General features: G+C 45.1%; 1 protein-coding gene across 1 annotated transcript in view; it reads left to right on the top strand.

Annotated features, from left to right (window-relative positions):
- Positions 1-23,351, top strand: part of cfap46 (cilia and flagella associated protein 46) — a gene marked incomplete at both ends in the record, with an annotated part of 296,072 nt that overhangs the window by 188,556 nt on the left and 84,165 nt on the right. The window contains 11 exon segments of the mRNA XM_084321923.1: positions 9,585-9,746; positions 10,199-10,347; positions 11,696-11,794; positions 15,475-15,538; positions 15,647-15,712; positions 17,199-17,351; positions 19,871-20,071; positions 20,165-20,271; positions 21,276-21,458; positions 22,860-22,899; positions 22,901-22,999. Of these exon segments, the coding sequence (XP_084178049.1) occupies positions 9,585-9,746; positions 10,199-10,347; positions 11,696-11,794; positions 15,475-15,538; positions 15,647-15,712; positions 17,199-17,351; positions 19,871-20,071; positions 20,165-20,271; positions 21,276-21,458; positions 22,860-22,899; positions 22,901-22,999 (1,323 nt within the window).

Below are 23,351 nucleotides of genomic sequence, written 5' to 3'. Positions count from 1 at the left end.
ACTGGACCCCCTGGAACGGGGGCCCGGAGAAGTCCATGATGCCAGCATCAAGACCCCACCAGGTGGGCACTTAGTGACCCCGCCCCCCACATCGCCAGCGTATTCGGACAAAGGCCCCTCAGCCGAGCGGGCCCTGTCCCCCCAATAGTACACCGCCTGGCGCACTGACCCTGCAGAACAGGCAGTCAGCATGGCCGTAAGCACACAAAAAAGGTTAACCAACGGAAGCAGGCAGCGCACCGGGGAAAAACCAGGCAACAGGCTATTAACCCTAGCCTGGAGACTGCGGACGAGACAGGCGCCAGAGGGGACAGCTGATTTCTATTTTACACAGCCGCCCCGGCGGAAGGGGCGTAAGCTGGCATTGCATAACCAAGCCTCCATTTAAAAAAAACCCACCCAGAGGGGTTGAGGCAGAGAAGGCTGACACGATTGGCAGACGTCATGAACGTGCAGGGGCACCCTCAACCGGTGAACCCGGGAGTTGACACTGCTCCAACACACCAGGGAATCAACCACCTTGGTGTTACCCAATGCGGTGGTTGTTCCTATAACCCCTCAAGAAAAAAACTCCAAAACACACCTGCGGGTATACACCGGCTATACCGCAGTACAAGTGTTTCAGTTTTCAAAAAAGGGTTAACCCAGGCCTACGGGTCGACGAAACATGACTTCGGACCGGGCCCGGTGATACGGGAAGCACAGGGTCACCAGAGGAGGTCAAAGACCACCCCAACAGGCCCCTCTTCGCCATGCGTGAGAGAGGAGCGAAAAAGAATGGAGAACCAGCCCCAAGCACACCGTACTTGGTATTCCCAGGCGGTCTCCCAACCAAGTACTAACCAGGACCAACCTGTGTAGCGGCCGAGATCTGACGAGATCGAGCGTGTACAGGTTGGCATGGCCGTAAGCCATTACGACAGTGCTGAGTAAAAAATTTACCCAACCAGGGTCTCCATAGCGCTTAACCCTGTGACACCCGGACCGACCTGGCATTTTTCCCCCTGAAAAAAGCCCAAGTCCCTCAGGGTACCAGAACAGCAGATCTACATCCCCGGCGGACAACGGGTTCAACTGATCCGGACCAGCGTGACCAGAACCAGTCCCGTGCCCTAACCACGCCGACATGCCTAGTTCTGGAGAAGGGGCAGATATGCGTGTTGATCTTAAACAGGAAAAGAAGGCGCCACCCAGACGTTCGGGCGAACCGCGCCCGGTGGCCCACCCCCAGGGCGTGATACCCCTCTACATATGTTCAGATCCATTCCGTCATCATCCCCCAGATATGAACGAGAATCCGTCGATAACCAAACCAGGTCGTCAGATTTGGTCGTCGGAAGAGGAAAAACCTCCATCCCAGTTGCTTTATAAAAACGCTGTTTTAACCTCAAGCAACCATGGCGTGCCAGTCAGTCGCCTGTTTACACTACACCCCGAGCTAGCACTATACGTGTGTCGGGACACACCCACATCAATGAACAGGCTATTTAGACCTGTCATTGAATCCCCAAGGCGCCCAGGGGAACGACAAGAGGGGTGTGATACTTCCTAACTCCAACTCTTTTTTATAGAAAAGAAGGAAGCACCAACAGTATATCCCAGTCTACACAGCCGGGGGTAAAAATTGTTCACATTTTTACATCCCACCACCCTCCCATAGGAAGGAGACGGGAATCCCCAGAGAGACTTCCCACGCGAGCTGTACAGATTGAAAAGAATATATTGCACCTTGAGCCATGTAAAAAAATTGGTTTTAGGGCTCTCCGGGGAGGAGGCACTGAACCCATACACACTCAATAATCGAATTGAATCGAATACATACACAATAGAGTAGGACTCCTTCTTGAGGGTCCACTCACCTTGATAATCTGAGGAGGAGGCTCTGTACTCTGAAGGAGGCTCCCTCACATGGAAGGAGTGTCCCAACTCACAGAAGGCCCGAATAGGAGCTTGGTGAGGAGGAGCCCTGACCACCCCCCGAAACAGATCCATCACATGGACCTGAACAGCACACGGAAGTCCTACCAACAGAGACGCTCACAGTGACGTACTCTATGGCGGGGGAATTTCTGCGGTGCACACGCGCAATATTCCAGGCCGTGGGACCAGGAAACTCCCCCCCCCCCCCCCCTCACCCTGTAACGTGCCGAACCGCAATGTGACAGGAACCTTGAAGGACAGGTGGGTTTACCCCTGACCAACAGAAAAAAGGGGGAGGAAAGGTTACCAGTTCACCCCTTTACGACCCCACACCCATGATACGATGTAATGACAAAAAGAGAGTATGACACAGTCATAGTCAGCTCCATGAAGCGTCTGACAGCTTCACACAGCGCATGAGCTAACCTGCTATCTGATTTTTACTAAGGAAAAAACACAGAATAGAGAGGGCTCTCCAAGAGCCCCGGTACCAAACTTACACATGTGCTTCTGTGGCCAGTCCAACCCAGTTGTAGGTCACATGACACACATAACCCATCATCACCTACAAAAAATGGCAAAAACACTCTACAGAGGAACGCCGTTTTTCATAATGAGAGAATACATAATTCTCGATTAGTATCGGCCACAGGCCTTGCTAAGCACACACGAAAGCGACCAAACAATCTTTTCTTTTAGGAAAATAAAGTTTCTCCAGCAGTTTTAGCACAACCTCAGCAATCAAGCTAAGGGTTACATCGTATCCCTACCACACAGTGACACAATGTAGTGCAACAACATGTCTGAGAGGAGGATGAAGAAGTCCCCAGGGAACCGGGGGGAAACACAATCCTCCTACTGTAAGATCCTGATCAAACTGGCCAGTATCACGTCTTCGTCTGTTTGGCTCTCCATCCAATTCCTCTGCGTTGTGTCATTTTAATGGTCCTGACGTCTCCGATACTGGCAGATAAGATCCTTATCTCCCCCGTTAGTGCAATCCATAAACCATAATAATTCTCCACTTCCGTAAGAATTCGACACTCCGACACCGTGAGATACCTTATGAGGAAAAGCGTTGTTTTATTGCTATAAACAGAACCTCATAATCAGATGTTATCAGATGTTATCAAATTGTATCGTCCTTGAAGAGTCTATTCTAATGATCTTTCGGTGTGTTCGTCTATCGTCCTTTTGTGATTCAGTCCAATAGTGTTCAGGCCCGTTCGTTAGCCTAAGACCATCCTCGTGGTAGCCGAAGCTACTGGTGATGTGGCATTCCCCCCCCCCCCCCTCTCTCTCAATGAGAGGAGAGAGTGTCTGTGTGATCTCAGTCCTACTCGCTCTTGGTCGGATTCTAGTCTGAGTCAGATTCTAGTCTGCCTTACACCCGGAAACACTGTTCGACTCATAGATCCTCGCCGTAGAAACGATAGCCCCGCCCCTCTTCTGGTTGTCAGGGCGACGCGCTGTCATGACAACCGCGTTTAACCTTTACACACACTTCAAAACGTTTCTCTACTGTTGCATTAAAGAGGTCACTCCTCCCTCGCTCTGGGCCTACAGTACACTCGCTCTTATCTGTGTTCTTCCAAGGAATGCAAAACAAAACACCCTCGCTGGCAGTGTATTCAATCCACTGGTCACCGTTCTATCACCGTCTTTCATGCATATTTCGATCTACCATTTTAGCTGTGGTCCCCCCAATCTATACATCACATACATTGAAAAAGCACCCCAAATCCTTCATTCCCCCCTTTGATTCTTAATCAACCTTCAGAATCAATAGACTCCCTGGTTTTTCAATTAATTATACCCAAAAATAGACTCATAACAATGAGGGCCCCGCCGTCTGCTGTTCCATTACCCGCATCACACCCAAACCAGAAAGGATAAACAACGGTCATGGAGGAGAGAGAGAGAGAGACAGAGAAAAACACAGATTGCAACTTTCCAGACGACACCCCTAAACCCTTCGGCCCCCCTATTAGGTACCCCACGTCCAAATCAGAGCGCTCCCTTCCCTCTTACAGTGCACCTCCCATCTTGGGCCGGTCCCGTCTTCTAGGGCAAGGGCCCCTTTCAGTGACGGCTCCTTTCCTGAGCTGGTCCCCCTCCCAGGGCGCGGTCCCCTAGGCAAAAATTTCTCCCCTGGTCTGCTACTGCTCAGTGTCTCTGGCTGTCCTCTCCACATCTGCTCCTCCACCGCCGCCGTCTCTTCTCTCTCGTCGTGGATGATCTGTGTACCAGGCGTCGGTGCCTGGCCCCTGCGGCTTCCTCCTCCTCCAGTCTGTCTCCTGGTCATCTCCATCGCTGTCGGTGTCATTCCCCCCTTGAAAGCAGAAACACAACACCGGCAGTCGTCTGTACATTCGACTTCCCTTGTTTTGCTATTAGTCTACCACCTTCTCCACACCTATTATCTATCTTACAGGGCGGTTCCCTGTTTGTTGTCTTCCGGCGTGACACTTGCAGTTTCCGATACCCACTCCGCGCAACTCTTCATCCCAGTTTGACCCCCAGCGCGCGCCAGTTCTTCTGGTGACGTGTCTTCTGAAGACCCTGCCTATCTATTAGGTGTGAGAAGGCCCCACTGGACTTCCCTCTTTATTCCATAATTAACCCATTCAAATAACTGCACCATCTTTCTGTGCAATTCTTATTTAATCCATTGTATAATTAAACTCTATATCTAAAATTATTATTATAATAATAATCCACTCTGTGCTAAATATTCCCCTGTGGGTAATGAAAACTCCCCAGCACTACCCCCCATCCGCCACTAGGTGGCGACCTACTCATCCTCGATGGTGTTTTAGTTGACGTGTCACTTCCTGGTTCTTTATCTGTTGTTATCTCCTCGTGGCTCACGGCCATCTTGTATCATCCCCCTCGTGGCCCCTTTTGCGGCCATCTTGTCTCGCTCATAATGGCTACTCTCTCAAACAAAACGAACGCTGCCCTTCCTTCCAAGGCCTAAAAAACACAGCTGTTTTCCTCTCTTTCCTATCAGGGGACGCTTCTCCCAGACTAAACTCGTGCTTATCGGACATAATACACAGTTTAAGGTAAATTCCCGACCGACTTTCCTCCCGTCAAAACAAATTCCGGCCGTCTTGAGACCACAGCGACCAGTTTAAGGTGGGCCGTCTCAGGCGACAGTCTTGTCATAACAATCCCGCCATAACAGATTTCAGTCTGGTTCAAGCGTTCCCCCCCCCCCCTTTCTCCTCCTGCATTTACACTCCCAACACCAGAAACCGTGCAGCCTGCCCCGTTTGTTTTTCATTCTATCCTGTTGATAACACCCTCGATTTTCAAAACACCATGGCTCTCTGTTCATATTATTACAGCTGGCTTCTCTGTCGCTCCTTATTTACGGATGCACTATCTTTTAGTTTTTATTTGGCTTAAAAGATCAAAACAACCGTGCGCACAGTGAACTCACATTTTTGATCGGAGCGTTGTTTCCCCTACAGCGCTGGTTCGCCTCCTGACCGCTCGACTCGCCGCTCTCTCCCAGGGCTGGCCGGCCTTGCTTCGATCATGATTCTCCCACACATTGATGACTGTTGTCCACTGTCGCCCCATTATTGAAAAAGTCTTTATCCGTTGTTCTTATCTCTTGCAAATCCGGCTGTCATCAACAACCAACTGTTCCCGTTGTTTTAATCTCTTGCAAATCCGGCTGTCATCGGCACCAACTGTAAGATCCTGATCAAACTGGCCAGTATCACGTCTTCGTCTGTTTGGCTCTCCATCCAATTCCTCTGCGTTGTGTCATTTTAATGGTCCTGACGTCTCCGATACTGGCAGATAAGATCCTTATCTCCCCCGTTAGTGCAATCCATAAACCATAATAATTCTCCACTTCCATAAGAATTCGACACTCCGACACCGTGAGATACCTTATGAGGAAAAGCGTTGTTTTATTGCTATAAACAGAACCTCATAATCAGATGTTATCAGATGTTATCAAATTGTATCGTCCTTGAAGAGTCTATTCTAATGATCTTTCGGTGTGTTCGTCTATCGTCCTTTTGTGATTCAGTCCAATAGTGTTCAGGCCCGTTCGTTAGCCTAAGACCATCCTCGTGGTAGCCGAAGCTACTGGTGATGTGGCATTCTCTCCCCCCCCCCCCTCTCTCTCAATGAGAGGAGAGAGTGTCTGTGTGATCTCAGTCCTACTCGCTCTTGGTCGGATTCTAGTCTGAGTCAGATTCTAGTCTGCCTTACACCCGGAAACACCGTTCGACTCATAGATCCTCGCCGTAGAAACGATAGCCCCGCCCCTCTTCTGGTTGTCAGGGCGACGCGCTGTCATGACAACCGCGTTTAACCTTTACACACACTTCAAAATGTTTCTCTACTGTTGCATTAAAGAGGTCACTCCTCTCCCTCGCTCTGGGCCTACAGTACACTCGCTCTTATCTGTGTTCTTCCAAGGAATGCAAAACAAAACACCCTCGCTGGCAGTGTATTCAATCCACTGGTCACCGTTCTATCACTGTCTTTCATGCACATTTCGATCTACCATTTTAGCTGTGGTCCCCCCAATCTATACATCACATACATTGAAAAAGCACCCCAAATCCTTCATACTTTACCCTTAATACGGCCAGTTAAAACAGGAAAACCTGTTAATATGTGAACACACTGTTCATTGTCATTACAGGCTGAGAAAAGAATCATTCTTTACTCATTTGTCACTAAGCATAGCTTTATAGGTTAGTTAACCCCCTTAGTTGTGAGTACACGGTACATATAAACACACATGATGTTTCTCAACACAACAAACCAGATCATTTTCACATCTGTAACAACAACCCGATTTGCATGGAGAAGCTAAATACCAGTGACAAGACAATTCACACATAACTCGCGTCGTATCCTAAATGTAGTGCAGCAACACTCGTTTTGGAAAACATCGTTATTTACAAAACATTTAGAAGGGAAAGCCAGAAGAAGTGTACAAGGTCTGGTCAGGCCTTGCCTACCCGGAGCGTAGATCAAGCGAAGTGCAGTCTCAAGGCACCGTAGTAAACACAGCCGGTCTGTGTTGTCGATCTGGGCAGCGTCGCCGCTCCATCCCGTCGCTACGGTCCCCCTTGTTGACGCAGTCCTTGCCGTCCTGGCCCAGGGCAGGTTCGACGAACATCCTCTGTCAAAGATGACGTCGTAGTCAAGAGTGTTTAAAACATGTTATAATCAAAGCACGTTCAACAGAGTAGCATTAAGCTAACGGCCGCTCTAACCGTCGGGCGCTACCGCCCCTGCCCGCGAGACGCCGAGCGAACGGCGCACGCGACCAGAGGGGAGACTTCGAATCCCCCCCGCCTCTCCCCGTGAGGGAGAGGGGAGTTGGGAACCGCGGCGGCGCGCGAGGGGCCGGAGCCACCCCGCGCTGGGCCCACCTAGTGATCACAGCAGGCTAGCGCCGCAGCTAACAGCTGACTGGCTAACAGTAGGCCACCACTAGCACGTAAGCTAAGCAGCTATCACCTGAACTTGTACACAATGATATAACACTCACTCAGACAGGCCGCCGTTCTGAAACCCTCCTCACTTTTTAAGAGAAAAGAGAAACAAGATGTTAACACAGTTTTACAACGGTGATTTTACCAACACCCGACGGAGCCAGCACAATACCAAACTGGCCTGTAGCTGACTTGAACACAGATCTTCCACTAACGAACATCTATGCCCATATTTCCTTGTGAAGGAATACTCTCATTTGGATATGAAAGATGGGGCCTACACGGTGACAGAGAAAACATCCACTCGTCCAGAAAACACAGGGATCACCAGTGTTAATGGTCGTGGCCCACTAGTTAAACTATAATGGGCTTCAGATCAAGGTCTTCCGCTGTTGCCTAAGAGGCTGAACAAAAGACCTTAATCTGGGGCCGGTGTTCGTAAACATTGTCAGCCAGCCCCCATAGCACTAACAGACAAGTGGAGCCGCAAGCAAACATCACTCACCAACCTGGAACTCACCGCTTCTCACAACAGCGGCGCGTCCTACAGTTCAGCTGTGTCCTGAAAGGTTTTACCGCAACCAGCACAGCAAGGAACTGCAGTTGAGAGGCATGCAGCGGCGTGCTCCCAATACGAAAACCGGTGGAGGATTTTAGAATGATCACCATCTTCCAGACACTCCAGTGACGAAGACAATATCGCCGTATTTTCTCGAAAATAGTGAGAGAGAAAATAAAGATATGATGTCAACATATCTCCTGTTCTTCCTTTCCTCGTAAACATTGTCAGTCAATATTTTTCTCCACGTCAAGTGGGCATATGAGCAACACATTGCTTGTGATGAAATTTGAGAAGGAGATGAGTGTGTGGCACCACCCCTGCTTATGTAGGTAAGCGGATGGGGGTGTGGCCAGATGAATGCTGGCATTTAAAGGTACATTTTGAAATTTATTCAGTATATATATGCTGAAGCGAGATATATGCAATGAGACGCTGAGCGGGAGCTAGTGTGATACAGAACTCCATAACGAGCAGCGGTACCCCAAGCACTTCCCTTTTTGAACGCGCTGGGGGAGTCCTGAAAAAAGGACTTCGGTGGAATATCCTTACATCTTTTTTTTTACTTTATTTTTATTTTCATTTTTTCAACAACATAGACAATACAGTTCAACATACAAAATTATAAAGACATAGATAGTATCAAATAGAAAAAAGAAAAAAAACAGATAGACAAAAAATAAGGAAAGAAAAAAGGGTGACATGGGTCCTTCGGTCCATTCTATATTTAGTCAAGTCAAGTCAAGAGTTTTATTTGTCACGGCATACAAGTATACAATGAAATGTGGGGGGTCTTGCCCGCAACGATGTGCATAATACAATAGTAATATATAATAAGAATCCAATAGAACGACATTGTGCAATAAAACAAGTAAACAAAGTAGGGCATATCGGTATATGTACATGAGTTATTTACAGAGCATGGTAGGACATTCTAGGTCCTGTGGTAGTGCAATACACTGTTAGCTACGGATGAGGCACTGGGTCTTTATGTACACTGTTATACATGCTATATTATACAATCTCAAGTTATACTATACTATTCTTAAAGTGACCTTTCTTTTTGTAAAGTGGCCATAAGTGTGAGCGTGTGCAGCATGAGTGTGTGTGTACTCATGTTAAAGTGGCTGCTAGTGTGTGAGCGTGTACAGTGTGTGTGTTGTGTGTGTGCTCATGTGTGCTTGTGTGTGGAGAGTTCAGTGTTTAAGGCTCTGATGGCCTGGGGGAAGAAGCTGAGCCGAAGTCTCTCTGTCCTAGTTTGCAGGCGTTTGCCCAACCGCAGCAGCATGAATAGGCTGTTGTTGGGGTAGTTTATTTACATTTCCATTTGTTTTCCTATCGAATATCCTTACATCTCTTACATAACTAACTAACTAAACTCTATATTTCCGAACGGCCGAAGGCCTGTGAGCACAACATTTAATTTTGAAATTATGAGGAAGGGAGAGCTGATCACCCCACCTGGGCTATATGCTGGCCGGAGGTGGGCGTGACTAGATAGATGTGAAGGTACATGTGAGAAGTTTCAAATAGGTGCGTGCATTCACAGAGGATATCCCATAAGGCGGAACGCTTAAGCCAGTAGAAATATAACAAGTGTTTCTTCCCTCTTGCATGTGACTGGCCAGCCTACCCCCACTGAGGAAAAACCATGTCGAAAGGTCCTGAATGTGGTGCTCCCTGCCACCCCAGAGGAGTGGGCCCGCTTCATCTGTCCCGAAGAGACCCGGCAGACCTTCAGAACAAACAGCAGTCCCCACTGTATCAACACACGCAGCATGAACAAACAGGCGAGGCTACACACATTCCTCTCCTCCTCTGTTACCTAGGGAACAGGTGCTTGGTTTGGTCCAGTTATCAACTCATTATATAGGCTGTGCACAACCCAGGGTGGAGCACATCCGGAAACATCAACTCAACTAATTGCCCGTGGCTTTGACAAGCACCATTTGTTGGTCAGTAGAGGAGGTGCACCTATTGATCTCTGTGGATCAAATCAGAAGGTTGGCAGAAAGCTGTAATCCGATTATTCTCAATAAAAAACCTGGTGATTACTTTATGTAGCGGCCACCTCAGTGGGATGGAATTTTCATGATGCAATTATGTTTGATATGCCTAGAAATGGAAAGCAAATGTTGTGGGATACTAGGCTAAAAAGCCAGTTTTAGCAGTGGCCAGTCAGGCCATGTGTGGACTCAAATTTGATGATCAAATTATCTTCCCTCTTTTTGTTTGGCCGCAGACTCAAAGCCTGTTCTATCTCGATCTACTGGCAAAGGAACTGCACTCGCTCTCCCTCACCCACCTGACCCTACCCATAATGCACCTTGCCGAGACCATCGCTCACGACCTCCTGGACAGGAGGGGCCTCTCTGACCTCTATCGTCTCCGGTGAGAACATGACTCCATTAATGTTTCATAGTGGTACCGGTAGAGCTGTCTTATCAGCAATGTGGTAACTGACCTACTGTGAGGATATGCTGTAATGCTACAGAATAGTCCTAGACTAACCATGTTCCATACAGTACAGCGTATAACATATGGCGTATATCATGCCAGTTAGCCTTGTGTGTACTGCACTTGTGTATACTGTTCACTTTACTTACTCATAGTATATATTTAGATTCTAATTCTGTATTGCCCATATATATATATATATATATATATATATATATATATATATATATATATATATATATATATATATATATAGTAACATGTAATATAACTGATAGGGCATACATATTTGCACCTTTGATTACACTGTTTACTTTCTTATATTCTTATATTCAGAGTTAATTATATTGTTTACACTGTTTATTTTTATCTTTACTATAATTGTGTTGCCTATTTATGTCTTTCTACTATTACCATGCCTGTACCTCCCCTCCCCCCTCCCCCATGCTGCTATGACACCCAGATTTCCTCAAGGGGAATAAAGGAATATCTTATAGATTGCAGATAAAATGTATATATCTGATTGTGAACACATTTCACAAGCATTTTCCTCATCAATGTTTTGAGCAAGTTTGCGAGGTGCACCCACTCCATTCCAGAAGGGAAGAATGACACTGCAGAAAAGTTTTATAGTACATTTATATAAAATGTGTGCTTCTCGCAGTGCTTTAGCCTGCATGAAATTATTATTAAGTAGTCATAGTTTGTTAAGTAGGTCAGCTTTTGTTCAATAATGCTTTGAAACGTGAGCTTTTTGTTCTTAAAATGCATTAATTAATCCAATGTGTATCTAAACTTGAAATGAGATTGAGGGGTATTTATATTCACATAATCATCACCAATAATATTATGCAAAGTACAAAGAAGAGGGAAACAAATGAAAATAAAACTGTACTAATAAAATAGAAAAATAGAATCCTTTAAAACACTTAAACACAATTTAAAAACAAGTACAGATTGTGGTGACCTGCTTCTATGACCACACTATACAGAACATCATTGGTTGAGGCTATCAATTTGTACAGAACATTGTAGAGGCCTATGTTCGTCCGTACGCAGAGGGCCTGTCCTGTAGGATGGGTATTTCCCTGGAGATATATCACAAACGTCCGTGTCTGGCTCCTAACAACAGAGGAATGGTCACTGACTTGTCCCAAGGTTACGGAACATAGTGAGTCCTCGTTAGGTATCTTGATTCTTGAATCCATGCAAGTTCATTGATTCGTAATGTGCTATATGGTAATAGCTTTTATGTGTCCTCTCCGATTCTTCACCTGTTTAGAATTGTGAGAATCTGTTGTCAGTTGGGTGTGGAGATGTCTTCACCATATCGCGCGGAGCTGCTGAGTCTGAGTAGCATCCGAGAACAAGAACAAATGAGGTACAGTATGTCAGCCCAGATAAAAATGCTTTCCATGTTTGGACCTCTTTTGCTTCCCGTAACAAGAGAATAATATGATATCCACGATTGCAGGTGCCGTGAAACCATAACTCTTCTACGAGAGAGGAACGGCCTTCGCATGACTTTAAATGAGGTCAGTCAGGTTCTCACAGCTCAAGCATAATGAGAAATACAAGGGATTCATGTATTTTAACTTGTAGTTTGCGTCTCGTTGTGACTACACATGTGGTTCAGGGCACATGGGATTGTAAGCCACATTATGAATAAGTTTCAAGTTTCATGTTTGTTTATTATTTGTCATAATAAAATACAGAATACTTTATGATGAAATGCTTGTTTCTGTATGAGCCCCTGAGAGTGTGCTACATACAGTAAAACAAGTAAGTAAAAAGTTAATAAGAAGCAAGTAAAAAGTAAGTAAAGGAATGTGCAGTCAATATACATATATACAATATACAATACAGAGTAAAATGAGTAACAGTGAGGTACAATGCAGACATGAGATAAGGTACAAAACTTAGAGTAAGGTGTAAATGAGGTATGAATGTAGTGCACATCGCTTTAATAATAGATAAATATGAAGTGTGTTAAAGTGTCTAAAGTGAGTAAAGTGAGTGTACATGTGGATGTGTGTGCAGTGAGTGTAGATGATGGGTTGTTACATAGTGTCATTGTCATTGAGCATCCTGATGGCCTGGGGATAGAAGCTCCTTCTGAGTCTCTCTATACTGGCCATGAGACTCCGGTAGCGCTTGCCTGACCGCAGCAGTTCAAAGAGGCAGTTGTTTGGGTGACTAGAGTCTTTGATTATTCTCTTAGCCTTGGCCATGCAACGCTTGTTATGAATGTCCTGGACAGTGGGAAGCCCACCTCCAATTGTGCGTTCGGCTGAACGGGCCACTCTCTGTAGTCTGCTGCAGTCTTGTGCGGTGCTATTCCCAAACCAGGAGGTGATGTTACCAGTCAGGATGCTCTCTATTGTGCACAAGTAGAAGTTCTTAACCTCTGAAGCCCGGAGCCCTATTTTCTGAAAATCCGCCTAAAATACATACCTAATTAATATTGCTCCACTTTTACAAGGCCCATTTGCATGTTCTAGGTATCTAGGGACATCTATGTACCTCAGTGAATGTATTCCCAGTGTCAGAGATATTGTGTCTATTACTAGGCTTGTTTAAATTGTGATGAAACGAATATGAATATGAATTATGATTTTGCTTTGCATCTTTGACAGTGAATAACACCATCCTAAAAATGACCAGACATGAAAAACTGCCACTGAGCTCGTTCAGTACCTTCTTGAGATCACATGTACAAAAAATCTAATCACTTTGACAACCTAGGATGTAGACGACAGAGTACAGCAACTTGCAATGGGCCTGGTCTACAAGATACACTACACCACGCAGGTACCCATGTACATGTCAAAATACTTCCCAAAGGTCAGTGAATACCACGACCACAACACCAGAGGGAGTTCCACAAATCATGTGCAACCTAGATTCGGCACAAACAAGGGACTAAACACGTTTCGCAACTATGCCACAACAATGTGGAACACCCTACACACAGCCGTAAAATAAAATTTGAGTCCCTATCCACATTCAAAACCGCTCTCAAAGAGCACCTACAGGAGGCTGCAATTTGAAACTGGCCACAGTAAATGTCCAAACCCCCCATCCCCCCCACCCCCTCCTAATGGACAGTCTCCTTCCCACCGTATGTATATATTTTCTCCCACCCACCCACCCACCCCCTAATGTACAGTCTCCTCACCATCATATGTATATATTATCTGTTAGGATCTCTGGGTAACAGTACCGTATATTTGCATATCGTATATGTCGCAAATGTAACAGTACTACTGTATATACCTGTATGTCATAATTGTCATGATGTCATGCATGTTGTGTATGTCATAAATGTGCATTATGAATTGAAAATGGGGGACCCTGATGTAAACAAGAGAAACGTCTTTCTCTGGTCTGCATCCCCTTAACAATAGACCTATCTCAAACCCTGCCCCTTTTCTTGATCCTCCAATCACAGCTGTCTCTTACCTCGGACTTCCTCGTACAAACTTTGTTTGTACGAGGAAGTCAGAGGTAAGCGACAGCTGTGATTGGAGGATCAAGAAAAGAGGGCAGGGTTTTGAGACAGGTCCATTGTGTATTGAGCCGTACTGTATTGTACCCATTCTGCAATCTGTTAAATAAAGTTGTCATTCATTCATTCATGCATGCCGCATTGTCTTTCTAAACAGAAGAACATTACAACAACACATCTAGCCTCTGCCGCATTGTCTTTCTAAACAGAAGAACATTACAACAACATGCCTAGCTTCTGAGTTGCTCAGAGTGAAGGAAAATCCCGCCATCCATCCGTCCGTCTGTCTGTCTGTCTGCTGTCCGTCCATCCGTCCATCTGTCTGTCTGTCTGTCTGTCTGTCTGTCTGTCTGTCTGTCTGTCTGTCTGTCTGTCTGTATGTCTGTCTGTGTGTCTGTGTCTGTCTGTCTGCGTGTTGCTGTGGTTCTTCATAGCAAAAACTAAACGGCTCGGTGATTTGGGATATGCTACCTACTCCAAATTATTTCAGTCATGTGTTTGCCCTGTTATGGACTATATGGCAGGGTTATGGGGTTCAAAAGTAAATATAAAAGGAGAAAATGTACAGAATAGGACAATACAGTACTTTCCAGGAGTCCATAAATTCACCCCTGTATAGGCAATAACGGGAGATATGGGATGGGAACCGTGTGGAATAAGATGGAAAGGCAGCATGTTAGTTTTATGGAACAGATTTATAAAAATGCCACAGAGTCGAGTTGCTAGGAACATTTTCAACTGGGATGTAACTGTAAAAGGTGCATGGGCAAGTGAGATACGACACCCTCAGCGAAATTGGAGCATCTGACCTTTTCCAGAATGTAAATACTGTTAACATCTCCTTGGTTAAGGAAGCCTTGTCTAATATATATCAGATTAAATGGTCACAGGAAATACTACATAAACCAATACTAAGAACATTTAGTATGATAAAAAGTTGTTATAGAAATGAAAAATATGTGTGTGCTCCATTATCAAAAAGACAAAGATCATTGTGTGCCCAGCTCCGCTCTGGGATTTTGCCCCTGCACCTCGAGACCGGACGTTACCGGGGGGGTCACAGAAGAGGAGCGGAGCTCTATTTACTGTGGTATCGATATTGAGAATGAGTTTCATTTAATGTTTTATTGTCCACTATACTATGAGTTGCGTAAAAAGTTATTTGACAGGTGTAAAAACCTTGAGTTAATGTGGTGTAGTCATGCAGATAGACTAAAATGGATTTTTGATCACAGGGTTTTTGCACTTGCTGAATATTTAGAGAAAGCTTGTGATAAACACACGAAAATAACATATGTGATGTATTTTGGCCTCTGATGGTGTGCACGGTGTAGCTTAGAAACCATGGGAAGTGATTGTTATGTTCAATTGTTGTTTATGGTGTCTTATAATCCCGTAAGGGATGGGTCGTCGCCGGACATGACACGAAAATAAATGGCTCATGGGTATGTGTGTGGTTCTTCACAGGAACCTGAAGTGGGGCTCATGGGTGTGTTTGGTTCTTCACAGGAACCTGAGGTGGGGCTCATGGGTGTGTGTTTGGTTCTTCACAGGAACCTGAAGTGGGGCTCATGGGTGTGTTTGGTTCTTCACAGGAACCTGAGGTGGGGCTCATGGGTGTGTGTTTGGTTCTTCACAGGAACCTGAGGTGGGGCTCATGGGTGTGTTTGGTTCTTCACAGGAACCTGAAGTGGGGCTCATGGGTGTGTTTTTGGTTCTTCACAGGAACCTGAGGTGGGGCTCATGGGCGTGTGTTTGGTTCTTCACAGGAACCTGAGGTGGGGCTCATGGGTATGTGTGTGGTTCTTCACAGGAACCTGAGGTGGGGCTCATGGGCGTGTGTTTGGTTCTTCACAGGAACCTGAAGTGGGGCTCATAGGTGTGTTTGGTTCTTCACAGGAACCTGAGGTGGGGCTCATGGGTGTGTTTGGTTCTTCACAGGAACCTGAAGTGGGGCTCATGGGTGTGTTTGGTTCTTCACAGGAACCTGAGGTGGGGCTCATGGGTGTGTGTTTGGTTCTTCACAGGAACCTGAGGTGGGGCTCATGGGTGTGTTTGGTTCTTCACAGGAACCTGAGGTGGGGCTCATGGGTGTGTTTGGTTCTTCACAGGAACCTGAAGTGGGGCTCATGGGTGTGTTTTTGGTTCTTCACAGGAACCTGAGGTGGGGCTCATGGGCGTGTGTTTGGTTCTTCACAGGAACCTGAGGTGGGGCTCATGGGCGTGTGTTTGGTTCTTCACAGGAACCTGAGGTGGGGCTCATGGGCGTGTGTTTGGTTCTTCACAGGAACCTGAGGTGGGGCTCATGGGCGTGTGTTTGGTTCTTCACAGGAACCTGAGGTGGGGCTCATAGGTGTGTTTGGTTCTTCACAGGAACCTGAGGTGGGGCTCATAGGTGTGTTTGGTTCTTCACAGGAACCTGAGGTGGGGCTCATAGGTGTGTTTGGTTCTTCACAGGAACCTGAAGTGGGGCTCATAGGTGTGTTTGGTTCTTCACAGGAACCTGAGGTGGGGCTTATGGGCGTGTGTTTGATTCTTCACAGGAACCTGAAGTGGGGCTCATAGGTGTGTTTGGTTCTTCACAGGAACCTGAGGTGGGGCTCATGGGCGTGTGTTTGGTTCTTCACAGGAACCTGAGGTGGGGCTCATAGGTGTGTTTGGTTCTTCACAGGAACCTGAGGTGGGGCTTATGGGCGTGTGTTTGGTTCTTCACAGGAACCTGAGGTGGGGCTCATGGGCGTGTGTTTGGTTCTTCACAGGAACCTGAGGTGGGGCTCATGGGCGTGTGTTTGGTTCTTCACAGGAACCTGAGGTGGGGCTCATGGGTGTGTTTGATTCTTCACAGGAACCTGAGGTGGGGCTTATGGGCGTGTGTTTGATTCTTCACAGGAACCTGAAGTGGGGCTCATAGGTGTGTTTGGTTCTTCACAGGAACCTGAGGTGGGGCTCATGGGTGTGTTTGGTTCTTCACAGGAACCTGAAGTGGGGCTCATAGGTGTGTTTGGTTCTTCACAGGAACCTGAGGTGGGGCTCATGGGCGTGTGTTTGGTTCTTCACAGGAACCTGAAGTGGGGCTCATAGGTGTGTTTGGTTCTTCACAGGAACCTGAGGTGGGGCTCATGGGCGTGTGTTTGGTTCTTCACAGGAACCTGAGGTGGGGCTCATGGGCGTGTGTTTGGTTCTTCACAGGAACCTGAGGTGGGGCTCATGGGCGTGTGTTTGGTTCTTCACAGGAACCTGAGGTGGGGCTCATGGGCGTGTGTTTGGTTCTTCACAGGAACCTGAGGTGGGGCTCATGGGCGTGCATGGGCGGCAGAGTGGCGATGTTTGCGCTCAGGACATGTGGCTACACAAGGCAGACGTGTGTCTCAGTGTGGGGCTCTACCAACCTGCCAGACAGCTGCTGGACGAGGCCCACCTGGCGGCTACGGTGAGACCAGTGGTTCCTTTACAGTTCCTTCACTTAAGTAAAAGTAGAAATACCCAGATAAAATAGTATACAAAATTGTACTTAAGTAAAAGTAGATAAGTATTCAATATTAAATGTACTTAAATATCTAAAGTAAAAGTATGCATTCTATGTGATGTGTGTGTATTCCAGTGCTTGGAGACATTCAACCATCAAACCATTGACCTCTAAATGTTATGTTAAAGTGGTATGTGGTCCAGTTATGCGGCTCTGATCACATCTTCTTGAAGTTGGCAAGCTTCAGATTAGAATTTTGGACAGATTTTGCCATGTTTTCTATGCAAAATATTTTTCTTCAAAGTAACTAGTAACTGATGGCTTCAGATAAATGTAGTGGAGTATAAAGTACAATACTTCCTTTGAAATGTAGTGGAGTAAAGGTACAAAGTTCCCTAAAACGAAAACACGCAAGTAAAGTAAGTACAAGTACCTCACAATTTTACTTAAGTACAGTACTTTACAGTAAAATATACTTAGTTACTTTCCATCATTGGATGAGACCGCAATCCATTATTACTGTACCTCCTGCTCATTTGTGTCGTCCTGATCACATCCCTGATGGATCCTTGGCAGGAGATGGTAGTCTTTGACCAATACCATGAGTTATTTTTTGGGTTGATGCTAATGTCAAAAATCGTGGAGGAAAATGGAGGAACCATGTTGCATATATCTGTAGATGGAGGAGGACCCCACACAGTTAGTCTCTCAGCTACAGAATGTGACTAAAAGGCTACAGTACATTGATTTGATTTGATTTGAAATCTTTATTTCGAACATGTAAATACAAACAATATAAAACAAAAACAAATCATTGATCTCTAGCAATGAAATACATTTTTTTTTAAAAGAGAACTCAATTTACATGTTTGAAAAGGAGTAGGAAGAAGTATACACGTATTTAATCCTACCCCTTTTCCACTACTCAAAATGAATACTAATTTAAAACCTTACAAAACAAATATATATATATATATGCAAAACATAAAAAAATATATATGTAAAACATGACATTTTTTTTTAAAGATTAAACACCAGTGAATGTCAAATCCCTTCCTCATCCCTGTACCTCGTGACAATTATTTCTTTATAATTCAGTTTGAATTGTCTCATGAATGTTATTTGACGTTAAAATATTGCCACGTATATTGCCATTGCTGCTTTGAAGAATAAAACAATCAAACCAAGTAACCAGAGGGGACAGAGAGCAGACAGAAGAAAACAGTTTTTTATCAAAGTCTTTATTTGTAATGCACCCTAGAAGTACAATGGCAGCTCGCTCCATCCTAGACTGTGCAAACATCAAAGAAGGATAAAGATTAAACAATCATGTAAACTCTTCAATAAAAAAGAAAACTTCAAGTAACTCAAATTAAAAGACTGAATACAAACAGTGATGAAAGCAATAATAACACATAAGCCAATACAAATACAATACCTTACTTGAATGGCAGTTAAAAAGAAAACTCCACTACCAGTCATTGCCTTGATATAAAATGAATGCCGCAAATAGTTTTTCATAATATTTTACCCTTAACTGAAAAATATGATTGTTATTTTATGGCATGGCATAGGCTTCTGTGTATCTGAACAAAAAACATATAAATCCATGAAAGTCACCATATTTGACTATAATGTCATGCTAACATCTGAGGTGCTTTGATTATTCCTGAAAAGGTGCTCTATTGTAGCTACCTTGTGTCTAAAATGTAAAAGAATAAATTAAAAAAAAACAAGGAAGAGCTTAACAGCTTATTAGTGTAGCGGATTGCAGTAATCAAGTCTAGAAGAGATAAAGAGCATGAATAACCATGTCCACGTCACTGAATAAAATGAACAAACTAATTTTAGACAATATAGAAAACAAGACTGCATAACTTTCTTTACTTGCACATCAAACCTTAATTAAGTCACAGTCCAAGAAAACATGCTATTAGACATGGTATTAGCTTTGAGAGCCTGTTCTTGTAGCACTTGTCGCAGCGTACTTGTAATATTTCCATCGGGAGAATGGGATTTCTAATAGCTGCTCATGTCCGTTCAGGAGGCAGTATTTTTTACTCAAGTACTGTACTTAAACACAATTTCGAGCTACTTGTACTTTACGTGAGTAGGTATTTTCATTTTAGGGAATTTTATACTTTTACTCAACTACATTTATCTGAACCATCAGTCACTAGTTACTTTGAAGAAAAATATTGTACATACAGTAGATGTATGAAGATTATCTACTTTCACATTTTAAGCCTGCCAACTTCAAGAGGACGTAATCACAGCAGCATAACTGGACCACATACCAACATAACCTTTAATCAGAGCAGCATAACTGGACCACATACTACTTTAACATAACACACAGAGGTCAATGGATCGAGGATTGAACGCTCCCAAGCACTGGAATACACATGTAGAATGCTTGTTTATCTGGGTATTTCTACTTGTACTTAATTAAAGGAACTGTGCATTCCTTCTACCACTGTCAGGAGCTAGGAGACCAGGCAGCAGTGGCAAGGAGTCTCCTCAGTCTGGCCGTCCTGGCGTGTGAGGAGCAGAAGCATGGTCAGGCACTGGTGCTGCTAGAGAAGGCCCAGGACATCTGTGGGGACGAAGAGTTCTGGTACCAGCTCACCCTCACCATGGTCAAGGCTACGGTGGGCCAGAGAGACCAGGATGCAGCCACCAAGGTCTGGAGAAAGAAAACAAAAAAACACTTTCAAGACTTTGTGTGGTCCACCACTACGTCCCTCACCCAGGATAACTCCTTTTCCCTTCTGCAGGTTGATCAGATCATCAAACAAGGCTGTGGGGCTCTGAGGATGGCTCTGGAGCGGAGCCCCAACCGGACCTCACAGCTCAACTTTCTGATCGCCGCATTGGAGACCAGGTGAAGCTGCATGGACTGACACAATGTCAAACAATGTCACACAATGACACAATAACTCACACGCCTGCGCAGAGAGATGGACAACGTTTTAAGCATCTCTCCCCAAAGAAGAATTGAGCTAACCGGTGCTCCGTATACTCATATTTTTTTCTCATTTCTTTTTCTTTGGGCTACTGTACAAATAAGAACTGAACATTTGTAGAAAAAGGTTGAATCATTTCACTTTGCAGAGTCTGCACGGCCATGTTTATTCGCGGAAGACGTGTTTATATTTCTGACAATTAAATCACTGCGTGACGTTGTTTGCACATAGATGTTCCTATATACCAAGAACATGCAAATTGACCTTGTAGAAGTGGAGCAATCTTCCATATACTTGGGCATGTACTTTTAGGCGGATTTTCTGAAAATAGGGCTAGAGCTTAACAGGTTAATCTAATTCGGAGGTCAGCCAGTTGTTACAGATGTGAGGCACTTGGGGCAGAGCTGTTTCACCGGCTGTGTGGCATGCAAGCATAGAGGCAGCTCTGCATAGCAGCGTGTGACTGACACAATGCCACAAATGCCTAACTCCAGATCAGAGTCCCCCAGCAATTTCGCTCTACTGCATGTCACATTTTGATTACACATGATTATGGGACCTGATGATGTATATTGTAATGAAGGTTGACTGACCAAAAGCAGTAAATAATAATGCAACATTAAATAATAATGAAACAGGCACTTTTGCCAAACACAGGCAGGTGTGCAGTGAAGATTCCATAAGACTATAAGAGTCTTACGATCGCTTTAGTATGATGGTAGTGTATGCACATCCAAAAATGCCATACTTATTTTTTTTTACTACTTTTCAACCACGGCTGGTCTTTGTCAGGTAAAATGTGAACGTTTTGCTCTGAGAAACACCACTTGGAATAAAACACTGAGGTTATCCTCTTCTCTTCTGTGTAATTACCTTATCAGGCCTTCAGAGGTCACTGTGCTCTGTTGTTGCTGTCTTCCAGAGGCGCTGTAGAGTCTATACATGCTGCCGGTAACCGTAAGCCTGGGTTGGCCCTCTCCACCCAGGCAGACCAGAGGCTGATGGCTGCCTGTGATACCCTCAGAGAGAGTGCCAATACCTTCACCAGGCTGGGCTACAGAGAGCAGACAGCCGAGTCCCACCTGGAGCACGCGCAGGCACTACGGTTAGGGACATTCCTTTTTACATTTAGTCATTTAGCTGACTTACACGTTCTGTACAACAAGTCAGCAGGAAGGGTACAACTCTGGCAGCTAAGGGTAAGTAAGATTGTTCGTCAAACAGTGTCAAACTTGAGTGCTACAGTCTTGAGTGCATAGTAGTATAGACATATAGCATACTAGATAGTAATATAGGCAAGGTAGATTCCTTAGTAGCAAAGTGCTTAATAGTAAAAGACAGTCATTTATTTAAAAAAGAAAATTCATGCAGCATGCATGCATACATGGGTGGATATACTTACCAACGCATGATTGCTAGCTCAGGGGTTCCCACGTGGGGACTGGGGTCCCATGTGTGGTCCTGGAAGGGGATCCAGGGGTTCCCCAAAGGGAAAGGAGTGGTCAAGTAAATTCATTACAATGTTACAATGAGTTTATGTTCCATCATGACCAATTTGATGCTCGATTGCACCCCTGCTCCACCTGCTTCATCTCTCCACCTAACAGTGTAGCTGGTCATGCAATTCAGTAATAAATCATATAACAATAAGATTCCCCTCAGGTGGGAGTCCACCTCCCAGTGTGTATCCAGGTGAGAGTTTGTTTGGGAACCCCTGCATTTCCTGGGAGGGCGACAGTGGGTCAGGAGGTATAGAGCCGTCGTCTGGTAAAAAAAAAAAAAAAAATATCTGGTTTGATTCCGGCTCCTCCCGGCAGCGTGTCGAAGTGTCCTTGAGCAAGACACTTAACCCCCTAACTGCTCCCGATGAGCAGGTTGGCACCTTGCATGGTTGTTTTGCCATTTCTGTGTGAATGTGTGAGTGAATGGGTGAATGTGAGACACAAGTTGTAAAGCTATATAAATTTAGCATTTTTGCATTTCGTTTTTTATATATTGTATATTTTGTATAGTGTTTTGTCTTTATTCTTTTACTTATTTACTGTATGAAGCACAATTTTAGCAGGGTCATATAGAAATGGTAAATGGTGCATTTATATAGAGCTTTTATCCAAAGCGCTTTACAATTTGTTCCTCACATTTGACCCATTCACTCACACATTCTTCACACACCAACGGCGGAGGCAACCATGCAAGGTGCCGACCTGCTCATCGGGAGCAGTTAGGGGTTAAGTGTCTTGCTCAAGGACACTTCGACACACTACCCGGGAGGAGTGGGAATCTAACCAGGAACGAGCCACTGTCGCCCCATAAGAACCAAACATTTCAATGTAATGTACATGCACCTTATATGTGACAAATAAAACAAAACGTGAACATAAAACTTGAACTAAATGCAGTCCATTTACCATTTTTCTCCCTCACTCACTTGTATTTTCTTGACTTTGTCTTCTCCCACTCTCCCCCTCTGTCGACCTCCATCAATGACCACACGCTTCTCCCACAGGCTCCTGGCCGAGCACGCTTCTGGCACAGAGGGGAAAACAGCGCCACCTGTTGGACTCCTTCTCTCGAATGCAGCTGGCCGTGTCGGTGCAGGAACATGTGGCGCTGAATGCCCAGAGCCTGCTCCTTCCACAGGAGGAGGTAGAAACCGCACATCTCCCCCCCAGCCGCTCGTCTCCTGCGGTCATTGCGCTCCACAAAAAAATTTAAGAAATGCTCCCCTCTGACGCAGATCAAGAGATAACATGTCCATAAACGGAGTGGAGAAAAGTGTGCACTGGGAACAGGCATTAATAATTTAATCGAATTTATATACATTTGAACTGTGCAAATGACATTTGCGTGGGTTGTTACACTCCCGTCTCCAAAACAAGAGTTATGGCATGTCTGTGTGTTTGGCATCGGAAGGACATGCAGATGGCAAAGTGTTTCGATCCGATTTAGAAAATATATAATATACAGATAAATTGTCTGGCTGTTAGGGAGAGGCTGG

The sequence above is a fragment of the Notolepis coatsorum genome (genome assembly GCF_963971535.1).
Source record: "Notolepis coatsorum genome assembly, chromosome: 9".
NCBI classification, from domain to species: Eukaryota; Metazoa; Chordata; class Actinopteri; order Aulopiformes; family Paralepididae; genus Notolepis; species Notolepis coatsorum.
The sequence above is the reverse complement of the archived record's forward strand: the minus strand, read 5'-3'. Positions and strand labels throughout refer to the sequence as shown.